This window comes from Diabrotica virgifera, chromosome 5 (genome assembly GCF_917563875.1).
Source record: "Diabrotica virgifera virgifera chromosome 5, PGI_DIABVI_V3a".
Taxonomy (NCBI): Eukaryota; Metazoa; Arthropoda; class Insecta; order Coleoptera; family Chrysomelidae; genus Diabrotica; species Diabrotica virgifera.
In genome coordinates this window covers 37,912,506-37,933,328 of record NC_065447.1, presented here as the reverse complement: position 1 = coordinate 37,933,328, position 20,823 = coordinate 37,912,506, and the positions used below count along the sequence as shown (strand labels likewise).

The 20,823-nt window shown below is 31.5% G+C and overlaps 1 protein-coding gene across 2 annotated transcripts in view; it reads right to left on the bottom strand.

Annotated features, from left to right (window-relative positions):
• The window catches only part of LOC126885003 (small proline-rich protein 2H-like), a 71,684-nt gene extending 51,476 nt beyond the window's left edge, over positions 1-20,208 (bottom strand). Inside the window, exons 1-2 of one of the 2 annotated variants that reach the window (XM_050651393.1) lie at positions 20,127-20,208; positions 13,259-14,150 (exon numbers count right to left, since the gene is read on the bottom strand). In XM_050651393.1, the coding sequence (XP_050507350.1) occupies positions 13,928-14,150; positions 20,127-20,176 (273 nt within the window). In that variant the 5' untranslated portion in view covers positions 20,177-20,208 and the 3' untranslated portion in view covers positions 13,259-13,927. Of the gene's footprint in view, positions 1-13,258; positions 14,151-20,126 lie in introns of those variants that run through there. The other variant, XM_050651392.1, reaches the window with a different exon arrangement.
• Positions 20,209-20,823: the final 615 nt, after the last annotated feature.

Below are 20,823 nucleotides of genomic sequence, written 5' to 3'. Positions count from 1 at the left end.
AAAATATATTGACTTGTATGTTGTTCAATTTGATTTTTTATTATTTTTTCTAAAACTTTCGACAACACAGATAAAATGGAAATAGGTCTGAGTTCATTCATATTAGTTATGTTGGATTTCTTAGGCAAAGGAAAAACTTTTGATATTTTCCATTCATCGGGAAAAACTGATAATTCAATACAGGTATTAACAATATTAGTTATGAATGGTAAAATGTATGGGCAACATAGAAAAAGCATGTCAATTTGTAATTCGTCGACTCCCACTGCTTTAGTTTTAATTTCTAGTAAATATTTATACACAATATTTGTATTAACTGTGATGAAATTCAATAATTCATTAAAATTTGTCTTTAAATTATTATTATAGAAAAGTAATAAGTTCTGATCTGGCTCAGTCATATTACCAGTTACTAAAAGAAAATGATTATTTATATTATTAGGATTATCTAAATTTTGCGGTATTTCTCTATTTGCCGGTTTCGAACGAATATCCAACTTTCTGATTTGTTGCCACATTTGTTTACTATTTCTACCATAAGTATTCAAACAAAAATTAAAATACCCCCTTTTTTCGTTTCTTATTGCAACAGTAGTGAAATTTTTCAAATCTTTGCAATACTGGTAATGAGCTGGACGTTTTGTTGTTCGGTATTTAGAAAGAGCTTTATCTCTCAGCTTTATCAATAGTTTTATGTTATCTGTAAGCCATGGAGGATTTATTTTTTTGTTTTTTCTTTTTCTAATAGGAGCTAATGTATCAAAAATATTTACCATTAACTGATTAAAAAGTGAAACTTTATCATTAATATTTTCTAACCGAAATATTTCTTCGAAAGGAGACGAATATAAAAAATCTTCCAATAAATTTTTATCTATGTTAGTTAAATTTCTTGTATATATAACATTTTCTTTATTACTGATATCAAAATTTAATGCACAAAATACTAACTGATGATCAGAAGTAATAAATAGTTCTTTATTACCATGAATGTAAGAATCGAATTATGTATTTGATGTTCGAGAAGGAGTTTTTAAAAAAGTATTTTATTTTCAAAATATAAATCAAAAATGTGAAACAACAGAAGTGTTAAACAAATTGAACTAAGTTAAGCAAAAGTTGAATACAAGTAGCAAAAAGTTATTATGATATGAAAGTCCCTCTATTTATAAGGTATTATTGCGCAGATTCTAGTATCCTAGAATCTGCAGAATCCAGTGGCGTAACTTCTCCCTCACTGAGTCCGAAAAATAATGGAGTTATTTTTGGGATGCTGGTTGCTGGTTGCTGGATCTTCTTCTTCAAAGCCGGAATCTTCTTGTAATTCTATTTCATTCTCGTTCCGTTGCTTTGGTCTTCTTTGTTTAATAATATATAGAATTATCAGGATTAGGATAACTGCTATGACTGAGGTTGTCACTAATGGAGTTGTATGCAATGTAGTATTTGTTTCTCTTATTGGTACTAATAATTGTTTCGCCATATTATTAATTGCGTACAGATTTTCAAAATCAATTTTGGTAATATTATGGCTTTGGAATTTTCGTAGATTTTCTGTAGAAAAATATTTTATTTTTTGTAAAATTAGAGCTTTCCCTCTGTGTATTTTGATATTATTATTGAATTTCAATTGACTGATTGTCACTTCACAATTTTCTGGTATACTGATGAGAGATGGACTGTGGACTTCGAAAATTTGGTCTCTCTTGCACTTTGATTGGACTCGTTCAGATGTGGATGGCATTATCAATACTTCATTATTGGTTACTTGTTCGATAATGGATTCTTGAAGAGTGACTTCTGTGGTAAAACATTGGGTTGAACTTTGACCATTGAGGAAACGTAAGGTACAATTGTCTTGTAGTATGGTGTCTTCTTTACAATAATATATTTCTTCTAAAATTGGGCATTCGTCTTTTTGTAGGTGCATTTCGTCGGAGGTTCGTGCCAAATAAGGGTATGTGGGAGTATACATTTTGTTCTTTTGGATTATTGGGTATATATGATAAAAATCAAGGACTTTTGGTTTTAGGATAGGAATGTGAGTAGCAAAAATCAGTTTTGAACTTGAAAAAGTTACTTGTGTCCCTAATAGCATGTAATATGTTAAAATATTTGTAAATTTTGGGATTTGAGAAGGTTGATAAATACTGTGCAAATATTCAATCATATCTTGAATTTCCTTACTTGAAATAATTGAACTATGCAATGAGTTTAATTTGGAGAACATAATTCCGTTTGCGATATTCTCAATAAAATCTATCATATTTTGACAATCTAAATTTATCTGACATATGGTACCTTGAAAAGTAATATAATTTCCTAAAGTATTTATAGTGTTTTGGATTTCTAATTGGAATTTCTGTAAGTTACGTTGCAGTTTTTCTTGGTTTTGCCAAAATGTGGCTAAAGATTTGTTGTAGTGATCGATTAGTTTTTTATACAAAGATATTTGTAAGTTCGTCTCATGGATAATATGTTTCTGATTATTTTCCAGGACTTCTATCGCTTTATCATATCTATCTCCGTCATCTGAATCTAAGTTTCCAAATAAATATTTATTAACTTTACCTATGCCATCAATTAGGCCTCTTTTTGATCGAATATGGGGATAGATATTTTCTAATTTTTTCTCTAATGTATTAATTAAAACTTCTGTTCTTTCTAACATGTGTTCTGCCAATCCATGGTATGAAATAGGATTTGAGGCATTAACTTTTACTACACTAGTTTTTATTATTTGATAATTATCTTTAAGAGATTCTACTTGCCTAACTATTTCGTTTAAGTTAATATAATGGATAAATGTATGTTTACTATAAATTAATCTACATGTGCCTAATTTAATTGGGAGTAAAAGGTTTTCAAGGGGCGATATATTGATATCGATGTCATCTCCTTTAACCTGGTGAGACTTCCGGTATATCACTTGTATCAGAGTCAACACGATTATCGTCTTCATTTTGTTGAACCTGTAAAAAGTTTTTTCTATTAGATCTTGGTTTGCGAGCTGTGCTTTTGTGATAAACTCCTTTATTAGTCTGTAATGTCAGCTTATCGTCTTTAAGAATAGTTGTTTGTTTAAACTTAGGAAGTGCCTTGCTACGGTTTCCACTTTTAATATAGGCTTTGTCTTCATTTGTGTATTCATCAGGTTCTGACCTCGATAAATTGCGTTTATCTATCTGCTGAGTTTTCACGTTGGCATTCCTTTCGTGTATTTTCCCGTATAATATCTTGCATTGTTCTTTATGATTTTGCACATATTGTGATAAAATAAGATGATCATTGTTATCGAATGGATCTGGGTTATTTATATGCCCTTTTATAATTTCGAACGGCGTAAATTTAGTTACAGAATGAATGGAATTATTATATGATAATATACAATGTTTCATTAATTGTTCAACTGACATGTCTTTATTTGTTTCTTTAAGGCATCTAAAATGTTCTATTAAGGAAGAATGAAAGCGTTCTACCGGAGAATTCGAATTACTATTTTTAGGAGTGGTAAAATGTAATTCTATTTTATGTAATTTGCAAAAATCTTCTAAGTCATAATTTTTGAATTCAGTGCCGGAGTAAGTTGTTATTTTATAGGGTAATCCATGATGTGTGATATAATTTAATAAACCATCGACTATTGAAATTCCACTAATGCTGGGAATTTGATATGCTTATCCGTATCGAGAAAATGTGTCGATTATTGTAAGAAATGGTGTATTGGATATTCTAAATACATCCATGTGAATATGATCAAATGGCTTAGAAGCCGTTGGCGTAAGATTAAATTTAATGACTGGTGGGTTTCTATCATATTTATTTTTTAAACAAACTTCACAATTATTGACATATTGTTCTATATCTTCTGACATATTGGGCCAGTAGTATCGTGAACTTAATGACATTTTTAGCTCATTCATGCCACGATGTCCTTTTTTATAAACATGATAATAATTAAGTTTTTCTTTCTGTTCGTCGGTAGTCTCAATATCATCTAATATTTTTGTACAGTGTACAAATTTGAATGCAGAATTTTTAAAATAATTTTGTAATGAAACTACAAATGTTTCAGGTGATAGCGGTGCTCTAAAATACAAGGCGTATAATTTTCTTGGATCTTTTACAAAATTTATTATTCCTTTTTGTAAATCTCTTTGGGGTAAGATAACAAATAGTCTTGTGTTGTCGAATATCTTTTCTCTTTTAGTTTTTATTTCGTTAATTTCTCCACAAGTTAGTAAAATTTGGTTCTTGTATAAGTTCAAGGCTCGATCTGTTATTGGTATGCTAAGAATTGGATTTTCGGCTGAAGTATGTACTGTATTTCCTTCGCTATCTTCGTTTCCACTTTGATTAATATCTGGAGGTCTAATTTGTACATCAGATATTACATTTATCCTTTTTTCTTGTTCATATTTGTCTTTTAATGTTTCAGAAATGTCTTCGTTACTTAGCTCAGGTAAATAAAGTTCATTTGGATCAAATAATTGATCGGTATTTTCTTGATTTGGAATTGATATGTTTTCTATCTCTTTTGTATTATTTCATCTATGTCATCTAGATTTACACACAAAGATTCAGATTCTAGTACATTTATTTCATTGTCGGTGTCTATTCGTGAAAGACAATCCGCAACTTTGTTAAGGGTTCCTTTTTGGTATTTAATTGTATAATCAAATTCTTCGAGTTGTAACCGCCATCTCACTAATCGTGAGTTACGTTCTTTTAATGAGAACAACCATTGTAATGGTTTATGATCCGTAAAAATTATAAATTCTCTTCCAAATAAGTATGGTCTAAAGTATTTGCAACTCCATACTATAGCTAATAATTCTTTTTCAATAGTGGAATAATTTATTTCTGCTGACTTCTTTCTTATAAACTTCTGGATATTTATAGTTTCTTGTATAAAATGGGGCATCATTAGATAAATCTATTTTATGCTTTATTTTAATCGTAAAACCTAGGGCGTTCCGAGTTTGTATAAACAATATCTGTCCTTATTACATAATTTACTTATGGCTTCGTATTCTTCGTTGCAATGATATTTCTTGAAGTTTGGTCTAGAAAATATTCATGATTATATATGTTTCTTTTATTTTCATTATATCTTCTATATGTTCTTCTCGTATTTTTGTTATATCGTCTATATATTCTTCTTTTATTTCCATTATACCTTCTATCATTATTATTATAATAACTTCTTCCATTATCGTTATATTTACGATAATAATTTTGATTACATATTCCTTCATTATAATTATTATACCCTCTATCTCTATATGTTCTGCTTTTATTTCCATTATTTCTTCTATGTTGATTTTTATTGTATCTTCTCTTCTTATTATTATACATTTCTTCTCTTATATTAATACTCGTTATTTTGTGGTGATATAAATTAATCGGTATCATTACATTGTTGTTATAAATTAGTTTATTAGTTAAATCTATAACTAAATTCATTCTCATCATATCTTCTAATCCTAAGATTCCATCAAAATATTCGTGAAAATCATATAGGACATAATTGATATAAAAGTCACTTCCGAATTCTGGAAATGCTGGTATTTCGGCTTGATATTTGATAGTCTTACTATTAAGAACAGTTTTTATATCTACATTTGACTGGTAGATGCAATTAGGAAAATATTTTTTTGCAATACTTGGTCGTAGAAAGGACCTGGCACTACCGGTATCAATCAATAATTTTATTTTTGAATTTCCTACTTCAATATATGGTAGGGGATTATTGAAAAATATTTCTGTTGACGGTTTTCTTCCCAATGCTTCCATATAAAAATTTTGATCATCATCATACTCAGGATTTCTAAAATAGTCAAATTGACTAGCATGTTGAGGCTCTCTTGAATTAATATTTTCGTTTTGATAATTATTTGTGTATAGCTCTTCAGCTATAGTATCGGGAATTCTTCTTGGGAAATAATTTTTTCGATAATTATTGTATCTATTGGAATTTGATCTAGAGTTTGAATTTAATGTATTTCTGGATGCTATTTCCATCGGTTGTGGCTTAGGCAACCTATCACTAGAAATTCGGTTGGGCCTGAAGACATTACTTTCTGGTCGAACATTTGTGGAACGATTCTGAGATGTGGAATGATTTTCAAAATGTCTGGGTCCTGAAGGATTTTGGTTTTGATAACCTTGATTACGACTAAAATAATTAGAATTGAAAGGGTTTTGATTTTGATAAGTAAAGTTTGGATTTGTTTGATATTGATGTGTGGGTTTCGAACTTAGGGGTTGATAATAGTTGTTAGGCTGAGTTTGCCTGCTAGATTGATTAAAAGAATTGTGTGGCTTAAAATTATGATTATTTTTTGGAAAATTATTACTGGAATGTCCATATAAATTTTCAAAATTATGAAACTCGTCGACATATGCAATGGCATCTTCAAGAGAATTTGGTTTCTTAAGGTGCATATTATTTTTAAGAACACCTGTACATCCCGCAATAAAGGTGTTAAGTGCGATCTTGTCGCAATGGTTAATTTGGCATACTTTATCTGCAAGTTCTATACTAGTATCGTTACTTATTCTTTGGGCTACATTACTTCTTAAGAGTTGTATCCTTGTTCCAAAATTATGGAGGCTTTCACTTTTATATGGTTTTGTTCGTGTCAGTTCTTGCATTAAGCAGTCTAAATCACGTCTATCTGCGAAGCATTGTTGTAATGCTTTCTTTATACTATTCCATGTAGTTAATTCCATGCGATTTCCTACTAGTGCTTCTGCTTTTCCAACTAGTTTATCCTGTATGCATTCCAAAATATGTTTATTTAAATCTGCATCTTTATATACAGTATATGTTCGCATTAATTCGTCGCATCTTGAGATAAATTTGTTCAGGTTATTAGAATCTCCGTCGTAGGGTCTAATATTTTTTAGTTTTGATTTGAGAAAATCCCAATTAAGGGGAGTTTGTGTTTGAGCTTGAGCTGCAGTAGCCATATTATCAGATAAAATATAAATTCAAATTCAAAATATCTAACACAATAATACGTATGTAAATAAAATAAAAATATATATGCAATATAAATATTTTTCAAATATTTCAAAAAATTATTCAATAAAATTCAATATTTGCAACAGTATATAAATATATCAAAAATGTATCAGAAATGTATCAAAAATGTATTCTTTTTCAAAATTCAAAAAATTAATCTATCTTTCCTCACAAAGATATGAAAGGAAAGGCGAAAAGGAAAGGCACTTACAGTTATCTGGAGCACCTGGTTCTCTTCTCCGAACTTTTGCTTCTTCTGGAACTCTGCTTCTCGCTGGATACCACTGTGGGGTAGAGATTCTTTCGATACGCGCTGCGATGTAAAACACCAAAGACCGAAAAAGTTCTATCACTGTATGCGTAAAATTGTCTTTTCCGATCCCGCACGTATCCTACTGACTGCGCCAATTATGTATTTGATGTTCGAGAAGGAGTTTTTAAAAAAGTATTTTATTTTCAAAATATATATCAAAAATGTGAAACAACAGAAGTGTTAAACAAATTGAACTAAGTTAAGCAAAAGTTGAATACAAGTAGCAAAAAGTTATTATGATATGAAAGTCCCTCTATTTATAAGGTATTATTGCGCAGATTCTAGTATCCTAGAATCTGCAGAATCCAGTGGCGTAACTATCGTTTTGATTTGAAATTAAAATGACATCAATAAGTGATTCACCAGTAGCTGTGATTCGAGTAGGTTCATTAATTATTTGTTGTAGATTAAATATTTCTGTAATGTTAATAAACTTTGTTACGTTATTGCAGGACGGCCCCTTTAACATGTCAATATTTATGTCCCCTCCACAAATTATTTCATCAAACTGTGTGAAAATTTCAGCTAAATTTTCTTCAAAGTCGCTTAAAAAATCATTTATATTTTTATCCGGGGGTCTATATATATTTCCAAATGCGTATTTTGTATTATGTAATTTGAAACTAATCCACAATTGTTCAACAGAATCTGTATTAGTAAAATCACAAAGAATATTATAATTAAGTGAAGATCGAATGTATATTGCAGTTCCTCCCCCTCTTGTAATTCGGTCATTCCTTATAAGGTTGAATCCGTCAATGTGCACAAAATGATCAGTAATATTCTGATTAAACCAAGTTTCCCCAATACCTATTACATCATATTCCTCTCTTAAAACATAAGATTTAAATTCGTTAAATTTATTACATAATGAATTAGCGTTAAAGAAAGCAAAAGAAAATTTTTTCATAAAAGTACCTGATATCTAAAATAACAACACAAAAAGAATCTGTATGAAATCTATTAAATATAACAAATAAAATGAGCACGCTGCTCCTGACAAAATACCCATCATAGTTCCTAAATAAATAAATAACCAGTATTGAAAAAGAAATATAATAAATACAATGATAATACGCAGAACTTTCGTTCCAGTTAAAATAACGAGCATAAAATAAACCCATATATTTTTTATCACTAATAAAACACAAAACCCATTAAGAATAATTGATTCATGTTTAAAACAAATTTATATTGAAACTAAAACTAGTAGTAGTACCTGTTCGATAAAGTAATTATTAACATTTAAAATTAGTTGAATGAATGATCAGAAAGACACTTTTTTATATTATTAATTAACGCATAAACTCTTCCATCCAATGTCCAAACTCGATGTTTCCCGTATTTCTCCATAGCCGCCCTCAAAATCTTACTAGCAGTAGTGGTTAAATCTTCTTTAATACTTATTCCGGAACTTTTAACATTTTTTTCCTATCAAAAACACTTCTTCTAACTTTATATGACAAAAACCGTAGGAGAATTGGTCGAGGACTGGTACTGTTTTTATCAGAAAATTTACCTATTCTAAAACACATATCTACGTCACTTTGGGTTAGGTTTACTGATAATTTATCATTTAAAAATTTTACCACTGTGTCTTCTAAAGATTTTCCCACTTGGTTTTTTTCTTCCATACCAAAAAGTAGTAAATTATTAAGCTTATAGCGCTGTTCGATCAAATTTTGATTCATGGATATGGTATTTATTTTCTCCCTATTCTCAGTAACTTGCCCAATTAATGAGTCCAGACTGACTTTGAATTGTGTAAACTTAACAACTATTTCGTTCGTAATAAAATTAGACTGTTGTTTACAAATTTTCGTTAACAGTTCTTCACTCAACATTCCATCTTGAGTCGCCTGTGGAGTTTGTTTCGTTTGCCTTGTATCCGGCATCTTTGATAACGACTTGTTTTTGGAGTTTTCCAAAATTTGGGTACACTTTTAACAAGTACTACCATCAAATGATTACCTACACGTCTTTTTATAACTGTTAATTTCTTTTTTCACACAAAACTAAAGACTTTTGCCAAGAGCGAACGAAAACACGTGTTACTCGTGCCACATATCTAATGTCATTCTGATAAATATGAGCGACCCACTTTCTTATATCCATTCTTGTTACTGCTTTTGCAACACCACAGATACACCAGGGAAATAAGGCAAAAATATACCATGTTCGGGACACTTGAGCAGCCAGGTTGCAAATCGGTTTTTTGGGTGCTATATACCTAATACATTAGAAATACAAAAATGCCCGTCACACTTGGACGAGAAATTTAGTTATTAACAAATAAGGATCAAAAATGAGAGTTTTTTCGTTTAAATCGCTACAGGTAAAAATAGGGTGATTAAATATTTAATTTATAATATATTTCTTTTAGTAGATGAGCCAAGGTTAAAAATAGCGTTTTTTGAATTTTGGTCCGATTATTTGTTGGTTCGGATATTGCAAAATAAAACTAAAATTTCGAAAACAAAAAAATTGCTATAACTTTTGAGAAAATAAATTTAGGACTTTCATATTGCATGAAAAGTTTAGTCAAACAGTCCGTAAAATGCACAAAAAATTTTAAGACGATGCGTCAATTAGTTTAAATTTTATTCAATTTGTTTATTCTAAAGTGGTTTTTTTCGCAACGTTATTGTTCAGAAAATAATAATGATACAACAATTCAGTGAAAACAACATGAAAGAAGAATAGTCATGTTGTCAAAGCATTTAAAAAAACATTAAAAAGTAATTTTTATCACTCAGAAAACATTTTAATAACATAGTCATTTTTGGCTTATACACAATTTGAATAACTTTGTTAATATGGACTGTAGGCTAAAACTACAATGCAATTTGAAAAACTTTTTGAAAGAAAAACTTTTCACCCAGGTTAATTACGGTCAAAGTTAGCCACTTTTCTTATTTAAATGACGGCTACTTTGTTTATAATAATTAAGCAACCTAAGTAGAGCCATTTTGAAGTTGAAGATATATAGGTTATGTGTAAAAGTTTGAGTAAATTTTGAACCTCAACAGAGTGGTTAATAAAGCTTTAAAAATGGCGTCCGAACGGAATTAATTCGTGGTCGGGATTACTAAAATACGTGCACTCAAAAAATGAAACTGATTCTCCAAACATATGCTGCGATTAATATCGCAGGAACTTGTTGATGGATTTTGGTCATAATTTTTTTTAATTTGTTTGTTCTCGTAGTTTTATAGAGTACGTTATGTACACACAACCCCACCTACCATTACAAATTGTTAGGGAGAACTCCCCTTATCACTCAGGTATATGAAAAATAGATTACGACCGATTCTAAGACCTACCGAATATACACATATAATTTCATAAAAATCGGTCAAGCGGTCTCGGAGGAATATGGAAACTAACACTGTGACAGGAGAATTTTATAGATGTAAATATATAGATGTCGGTCTTGACGGTCCAGTTAGCTGGGGCTCAGTCGATCGACAAGTTTAGTGGATTTGCGATTTGCGGTCGCTGGTTCGAGCCTCAGCTAGGTCATGAAATTTATAAAAAGGCCAACGCCGTAGTATAAAACTCAATAGAGTCTACGGCTTGGTCTGGAATAAACTGGCGTCTGATCGACCTATGGAGGAGCGGTACGGGAAGGGATAAGGGCTTCCGGCTTTGTGATTCTCCTCCATAGATCCCTACCGAAGGGCGTTGACGCCTAAGAACGGTGTATACATACAAATATATAGATGGCTATTAACCAATAGGGGCTGGTGATAGAAGAGTGAAAATTAAGGGTTGCATGTATTTTTTATTTCTACATTATATAAAATTAAGGTAGACCATTTTGTCCAAAAAAAATAAAAAAAAATGTCAGGGGAGCAACCCCCCTTATAACTTATGGGTATAAAAAATAGATTAAAAGCTCTTCAACGTCCTACAGGATAAACGTGTAAAATTTTATAAAAATCGGCCAAGCCGTTTCGGAGTAGTATGGTTACTAACACTGTTACAGGAGTATTTGATGTATATAGAAGTAACTGCGAATTAAAGAATAAAAATGGCTAATTTTAAACCTAATTAACCTAGGCAAAAAGTTTTTTTTCTTATTTATAAAATTCATATAAAATACCAGCTTTTGAAATCCTAAAGTAGATTTACTCTATAGTCGATATTAACAAAGTTATTCAAATTATTTTGAAGCCAAAAATGACTCCATTTTACTAAACATTTTTCGGAGTGATAAAAACGATTTTTTAATGATTTCTTTCAACACTTTAAAAACATAACTATTATTCTTGCATGTGGTTTTCACAGAATTGCAATGTCATTATTATTTTCTGAACAATAACATTGCGAAAAAAAGCTCTTTGCGATAAACAAATTAAATAAAATTTAAACTAATTGACGAATCGTCTTAAATTTTTTTGTGCATTATACGGAATGTTTGACTCAACTTATCGTACAATATGAAAGTTAAGGCCATTTTCTCAAAAGTTCTAGCACATTTTTTATTTTTAAAATTTTAGTTTTATTTTGCACTTTCCGAAACAAAAAAGTATCGGACCAAAATTCAAAAAGTGCCATTTTAAACCTTGGCTCATCTACAAAAAGAAGAATATTATAAATAAGATATTTATTTACCCTGTTTTTAAATGTAGCGATTTAAACGAGAAAACTGCCAGTTTTGACCCTTATTTGTTAATAACTAAATTTCTCGTCCGAACTGTGACGGGCATTTTTGTATTTATAATATATTAGGTATATAGTACCCAAAAAATCCATTTCCAACCTGGCTGCTCAAGTGTCCCGACAAGAACTTTATTTCTCTGGACTAAGAAGGGTGTTCCGTCCAATTAATTATATTAGTGAACCTTGTTTGGCTATTTCATCGGCTACGGTCTTTTAGTTTGTTTAGGACACCCATAAAATCCCATAATACTTTAGGATTGACCTCTACAGCAGATGGTAATTGAGCAGTGCGTAATTTAATGCCTTTTCATTTCTTCCAAGCATTGATGGATTGCCGTTATTTCCACCTGGAAAATTATTTCATCCTTAGATAGACTTACCAGAAATGTATGCCTTGCTTTCACCCTACTATACCAGCTTCTACACCATCCGATGTTTTTGAGCCATCATTGTAGCTTGTCTTCCAGTCTTCCCTGCTTAGTATATTAATTTTGAATATAATATGAACATATTGTTAAAGCTATATTTCGTAGCTGATATATTGATGGAATTTGTGTCAGCACTATGCCCTTGTCTTATAATATACTTATTTTATTTTTGCCTATAAAAAGTCCCATCCTCAGAACAAAATGTTAAAATGCGTTACAGAATGTTTTATTTTTAACTACCTTTAACATGACGGCAACATTTTATTTGCAGAGTAGCTATGACTGAAAATAAATAAAATATACTATGCCATATCAGATGACAGATACTTAAAAATGTAAACGAAATCCTTTGAGAAACTCCCGAAAATTTTTCCATAATATATCCATCAAAATTTTCTTAATAAAAAACGAAAACAACCATGTATCAACATGTTTCGACATTTTTTAATAATCGCCCTGTATCTCGATATTATAGGAATGTGTTTATCATTTGATTGGACAATAATTCTTCTTCTCTTTCCAGTGCTGGCTCCACTAATGAGGATTTGCTATTGCAAATTCGTCTCTATCTTCTGCTTTTTTTTTAAACGTCTCTGTGTGTAAGCCGGTCCAGTTGTTGCTTTAACGAAAAAATAAGTGGTGACATAATTACTTGTTTAGATGTCACTCCTTTCCTCCTTTCTCTCCTCTCCTATAGTTTTCGGTATACCCTTTAAATCTTACCAATTTGACATATCCTGTCATCTTGTATACCAACTGTTGAAATTAGCAATATATGTAGGTAAATAAAGAAAAACGTTTCAAACATTATTTTTTGTTAATCATTTATATTTTAGTACATATTCAATAAAATATAAGTCATGATACCAACTTATGCGAACTAAACATTATTTCCTAATACCTGACAAAGCTTAGAATGAAGAATTAAACTGGATAATTATTATAAAATAAGACACAAGTGATGAAAAGAGCACAGACAAAATGGTTCTATTGATCTGAAAGAATCCAGCAGCTGAAAATTTAGGTGATAGTTTTTCAATTTCTTCGGCAAAAAATATGAGTTTATTATTTTTACTGGTCCTTTTTCCAACAAATTCTCGACTAGGTAACAAGATGTAATGGTCCTGCATGTGGTAGGTGTAGTGGAAGTGGACCATGATTTACGGGGCCATAAGGATATCCACGATACGGATATTCACAATCATCATACTCCAAGATTGGTCGGCTATGTGGGAGATTTGGTGGTAGTGGTATTATAGGAATTTCACATACTGGTTCGGGTATTGGATAAGGGTAGTGTAGTGGTGGTATTACAGGAATTTAACATGCTGGTTCAAGTATTGGGTGAGGGTAGTGTGGTCATGGTATTACAGGAATTTCACAGGCTGGTTCAGGTATTGGATGAGGGTAGTGTAGTGGTGGTATCACAGGAACTTCAGATGCTGGTTCGGGTATTGGATGAGGGTAGTGTAGTAGTGGTATTACAGGAATTTAACATGCTGGTTTGATTATTGGGTGAGGATAGTGTGGTGATGGTATTACAGGAATTTCACAGGCTGGTTCGGGTATTGGGTGAGGACAGTGTGGTGGTGGTATTACCGGAATTTCACATACTGGTTCAGGTATTGGGTAAGGACAGTGCACTGGATACGGTTCACAATTTTCAGGTGGGAAATGAGGATGAACAGGATATCCAGGTTGGGGATTTCCATAACTGAAAAATAAAAAAAGGATAAATATAAAAAAACGAAAATAAATCTAAGACGATTAAAATAAACAAAAATCTTGTATTATAATATATCAACAACTGTACAATCAACTTTGAGTTATAAGTCACATGAGAATATAGTAAGCAGCAATCAAAAAGTGGATCGAATACGAGAAAATCTGTTTTAAATTTCAAATTCTTCTCAAACGTTCGGTAAGATTGATTAAGTTCAAACAATATCAACGACATCAACAAGAGTTTAACAATGGTAGTAATGGAGTTCTGGGATAGTTCTGTCATTGTGTTTGGGTTGTTAATAAGTACTGTTCTTCTTTCTGCCACTCCAAGCGGAGAATGGAAATCATCATGGACACTGCAGCTATGTTAGCAGCGCGCCTATAAATTTAAATCGAACTACACCCGAACCAATCACGTAGATTGCGAAGCCACGATATTTTTCGTCTTCCCACATTATTTCTTTTGCCCTGCATGATATTTCTTAAATTCTCGTACTTTTCACTCTCCCCCATAATGTGGCCCAAGTATTCCATCTTTCTAGTTGTTATATCATTTACAATTTCGCATCTTTTGTCTAAAGTTTGGATTACTGGCGTGTTAGTGACGCGGTCGATCCATGATATTTTGAGAATGCTCCTATATCACCACGCCTCGAATGCTTCGATGTTTTTTATGGTCGACGGTTTTAGTTTCCAAGGCTCAACTTCATATAACAAAGTGGAAACGACATAAAACCGAAGCATTCGTATTCGAAATTTTATGTTGATATCCCGATTGCAAAAGAGTTTGCTCATTCTACTAAACACTGATCCAGAAATTTCTATTCTCCGTTTAATCTCTTCTGTTTGATCAGTATCGTCTGTGATCCAAGCACTTAGTTTTTCTATTTAGTTTTTCTTTAAATTAATGTTCTAGCCGTAACTGGTACGGTATATATTGAGACTTTGAACGATATGTTGTAGTTCTACTAGTGTTTCCGATAGGAGAACTGTATCGTCAGCATACGTTATATTGTTGATCGTCTCACCATTTATTTTCAGACCAACAACTTCTTACGCGAGTGTTTGTTGAAAGATGGCTTCTCTATACAGATTAAATAAAAGTGGCGATAAGATAATATATCCCTGTCAGACTCCTCGACGGATTTGAATTTCTTTTGTTAGTCTTCTGTACTGTTAGGTGTTTTTAATAAAAGGGATCAGAAACAAAAGTAAAAACACGTTTTTTGATTTCGGGAAAGCTTTTGGTAAACTAAACTACTGCAAAAGGTATGAGATATAATAAAGGCTAATTAGAAACCTGGACTGGCAACAAACAGCGAAGATCAGAAGAATTTCAAAATATACAAGGTATAGAAATTATTTGAATTAAAATATCAAGCATCAGATATGCAGATGATATAATTTTGATGGAGAAGTCAAGTATATGGCTTTAAAGGCGATAGAGTTAATCTTGCCGTAACATAATTTAGCACGAAAATAAATAGTGGGAAAAAGGCAAAATCTAAATGAATAGTGATATAAAATATCAAGATGAAATAAATCGTGATAAAACCTTTTATCGGTCTCAGAAGGTTCCAACTATGCTATAGGGAGTCTAATATGAGCACTCACAATTGCAGCCATGATCAAGAATTATTTGAGGTCTTTCAGGAGAATATTTAAAATTCTCTGGGGAGAGCTATAATAAATAGACAGGTTCTTGATTACATGAGGATAGAAAGGGAGTGACTCAAATCCATCAAAATGTGCAAAATATCATATCTTTGGCACCTGTTTAGATCACAATGGAATGGTTAAATGAAAACTAATCAAAAACCGTAGAGAATAGAATAACAAATGCTGAAGTAATCAATGACATTCATTAATTGAATGAGACACCATAAGAAGAAAAATCAAAGAAAAAAATTATATTATCCTTAAAATTTCACTAAATATTTTACAAAGAAATTAGAAAAGAATAAAGAAGGATAAAAAAGTATAAATTCTGTACTATTGAATTTGTCTCTGAAAGGACTATTTATTTGACTTGTTGAACCCATTCAACTTTTGACTATTTATTTCTTCGAATAAATCAATTAAATATAAAATGCATGATTAAAAAAAGGCAATATTATCAAAACTTGCTAAGAACATATAAAAAACTATATAGGCAACAATAAACTAGGTAAATATCTGTAATATCATAAAAAATATAACAAAATATAATAATAAAGTTGATCGAGCAAATGACAGAGAGGCTCCACGCATATAGTTTTAACGGTTTAAAATGCCAAGGTATCACAAAGAAAACATCAGGAAGAACTAGATATAAGACAAATTTTTGAATAAATTTGTTATTAATTTTTTTTATTATTTTATTAGCAGACGAAGATAGAAAATTGAAGATAGATATAAGTGAGAGAAAAGGTTTAGGTGAAATATTTTATTTGAAAAAATCAATGCGCTACTTAAAAAGTTTTAATTTATTTAATCTATTTCCAAATTAAATGTATATATAATAATATTTATTGATAACTGATTAATTGAAAAAAGGCCAAGGGAAAAACTAGAAATAAAATTAGAGGAATCCCAGCATGGCTTCAGAAATGCAAGGAGTACCCAAGATCTGATTTTCATATTGAGACAAATAGGAGAAAAATTATTGATGAAAGGCAAAGAGATACATATATGCTTTATCGATCTGAAAAAAGCTTTTGATAGAATAAGAAGGGAAGATATATGGAAATGTTTAAAGAAAATGGAATAGAAAAGGATATGATAGAAATAATTAAAGCCTTTTATAGAAATAATAAAATAAAAATAAGGACGCACAATCAAGAATCTGATGAATTCCAGGCAAAGATAGGACTAAAACGAGGCGGCGTACTAAATCCATTACTTTTCTCAATGGTACTAGATGACGCAATAAAACTATGCAAAGAGAAATCTAAAGACATGATATTGGGAAAATGGAAAATGAACAATGTACAAATACAAGAATTACTATTTGCGGATGATACGGTATTGTTAGCTGACACGGAAGAGAAACTCCAACAAATAAGAATCACTTATATAAAAGAACTAAGAAAACTGAACATGGAAATAAACACCGATAAAATAAAACAATGTTTATGGCAACTACAAAAAAAGTGATAAAAATTAAAGTAGAAGGACAAGTGTTGGAACAAGTAAACAGCTACAACTACTTAGGTACAATTATTGAAGAAGATGGTAAAATAGACAAAGAAATAAACAATAAAATAGGAAAAGCAGGGACAATTTATAATACATTAAGAAATGCGTTCTTTGGAAAGAAAGAGGTACCGAAAGAAGTCAAAACACAAGTGTACCAAAAAGTGGTTCGACCATCAATCACTACGGGAGGGAGTCGTGGAAGCTAACAAAGAACAACAAAAGAAAAATCAAAGCTACACAGATGAGATTCTTGAGAAAAATAGAAGGGGTCACACGAAGAGACAAAATAAGAGACGACGCAATAACTCAAGCTCTAAAGATAAAACCCATAGAGACAATTATAGGGGAACGACAGTTAGGATGGTTGGGATACATCCATAGAATAAACGACACAAGAATAACGAAAAAAGTATATGAAGTCAAAGTACAAGGGAAAAATAAAGTAGGTCGCCCAAGAATGAGATGGGAAGAACAAGTTAGACAAGAAGCAGAGAAGAGAGGACTGCAATAGAGTATGGCAAAACAATTAGCTCAAAATAGAACAGCATGGAAAAGATGTATCAAAGAAGAACCACAAGATTAAAATATATGGACAGAAAGATGCGTCAAATAAGTAATTTATATTCATTAAAATTGTATTGTTAAAATAAGTATTGTATAATTATTAAAATATATTGAAATGTAGATATTGAACTAGTTGTAAACAGCCCAACACCGAAAGGTACGAATGGGCTTAATTGATTAAATTAAATAAATATCATAATATATATATATATATATATATATATATATATATATATATATATATATATAAGATTATGGTATTCTTGACTTTATATTTAAATATCAAGCATATAAATATTTACTGCTTGATATATATATATATATATATATATATATATATATATATATATATATATATATATATATATATATATATATATATATATATATATATGTATATATATATATATATATATATATATTTTTTGATTTCAAATTCATCAGAATCATTTCAGAATCATTTCAGAATCATATTCAAACTATATATATATATATATATATATATATATATATGAAACTTAAAGCTAAAATCAATATCAACAAAAGAATTAATATTAAAATTAAACTCACCAGGCTTCCGGGTTGAACCGGAACCTTTAAAACAAGCCCTCATCCAAAACGGTTACCGCGAAAATCACATCGATAGGAGCATCCATAAACTTCAATCTCCCGCTCAATCACAACCCAAAGAGTCAGATCCTGATCATACGAAAGCTTTTCTTCCCTATATCAAAGGTGTTACTGACAAAATCGACAGAATTCTTAAACCACGAGGAATAAAAACAGTATTTAACCCCCAACAAAAACTTTCATCTCTTGTCCGATCCGTCAAAGACAACATTCCAAATGAACAACACGGAGTTTATGAAATTCCTTGTGCAGACTGCCCCCGATCTTACATAGGACAAACCAATCGTAGAATCCAAAATAGGATTTATGAACATTCCATATCTGTTCGCAATTCCGATTCAGTTTCAGCCCTAGGCCAACACCATCTTCAGGATCTGACTCTTTGGGTTGTGATTGAGCGGGAGATTGAAGTTTATGGATGCTCCTATCGATGTGATTTTCGCGGTAACCGTTCAGATCCTGATCATACGAAAGCTTTTCTTCCCTATATCAAAGGTGTTACTGACAAAATCGACAGAATTCTTAAACCACGAGGAATAAAAACAGTATTTACCCCCCAACAAAAACTTTCATTTCTTGTCCGATCCGTCAAAGACAACATTCCAAATGAACAACACGGAGTTTATGAAATTCCTTGTGCAGACTGCCCCCGATCTTACATAGGACAAACCAATCGTAGAATCCAAAATAGGATTTATGAACATTCCATATCTGTTCGCAATTCCGATTCAGTTTCAGCCCTAGGCCAACACCATCTTCATACAGGTCACAAAATTGACTTTGAAAACTCCAGAACCATAGCCCCCATCCGCTTCTATAAACAAAGGATTATCCGAGAAGCCATAGAAATCGAAAAACGGCCAAGTTGTCTCAATAAAAGAGATGACGGCATCCGTTTACCTTCGACTTGGAGACCCCTCCTAAAGAAAACATCGTCCGCTCCATCTACAAATACAATTCCAGCCGTCAAAAATCTTCGCGCCACTCCAAATAGTCTTCGCGCTAATTCCCACTCCGCCACGTCATCGACAGCCACGTCAGTCACATCAGTCCACGGTATAAATGACCGCCCCAGCGTCAGCAACAACAGTATTGCAGTGAGTAGTGAAGTAGTGAGTAGTGAGTAGTGAGTGTAGTGTCTGGAGCCTCAGGAGACTGAGACCCCGGAAGCCCTGAAGATGACGTCAGAGAGGACGTCGAAAGCTCGGCCTAGAAACCAACGACGCGGTTCAACCCGGAAGCCTGGTGAGTTTAATTTTAATATTAATTCTTTTGTTGATATTGATTTTAGCTTTAAGTTTCATTGTATTAACCGCGGAAACCTTTCCGAACATATATATATATATATATATATATATATATATATATATATATATATATATATATATATATATATATATATATATATATAGTACAAATATTTTCGACCGTACTGTGTTATAGTGGTTTGAAGTTTCAGCAATTCGAAATAAATATTGAGAAATAACAAATAGAATTTTATTTCACCTGACCGAATTGCTGAAACTTCAAACCACTATATATATATATATATATATATATATATATATATATATATATATATCTATTGCCTTACCTGAGTTGTAGAGCAAGCAACGTTGCCAGAATATGAAACGCCCGGACCATTGTGACTGTATTAGCGAGACAAACTTACCCACAATGCTGGATGATGCTGCTGTTCTTCCTTTTAAACATATTTTTTAAACGATTATTACAAAAAGCCGTGCTAAAACCCTCTTTTATAGTCACGTATGATTTTGCTAAACCCAATTAATATCATAGTTACCAGCTATAGGTTTTAAATCGCAAAAAAATATTTCCCTTATCAATAAAATACCCCATCTGCACACTTTTTTGGTTTATATCTATATGTTTGCTCTTTAGGCCTTTGAGTTTTCTGCGACAGTAAAGTAATTATTTAAAATTCAAATAATTATCAGAACATAGTTTTTTACAAAACAATTACTCAACGCGGATTCTTGAAAAAAATAAAGAGAAACAGAAACCGGACTTCTGGAAAGGAGATCTTCTTCTTAGGATGCCTGTCCGTTCTAAGCGTTGGCGATCATTCTGGTTATGATGACTTTGTTGGTTGCTATACGGAATAGTTGTGTTCAGGTCTTTCTATACCATGCTCTCAGATTAACAAGCCAGGATATTCTTCTTCGTCCTGGGGCCATTTTTCCTTCAATTTTAAATTGTAAAATGCATTGGAGTAGCTCGTATCTGCCTTGATTTTTCATTATATCTCTCAAGGACTCCAGCTTACGGCC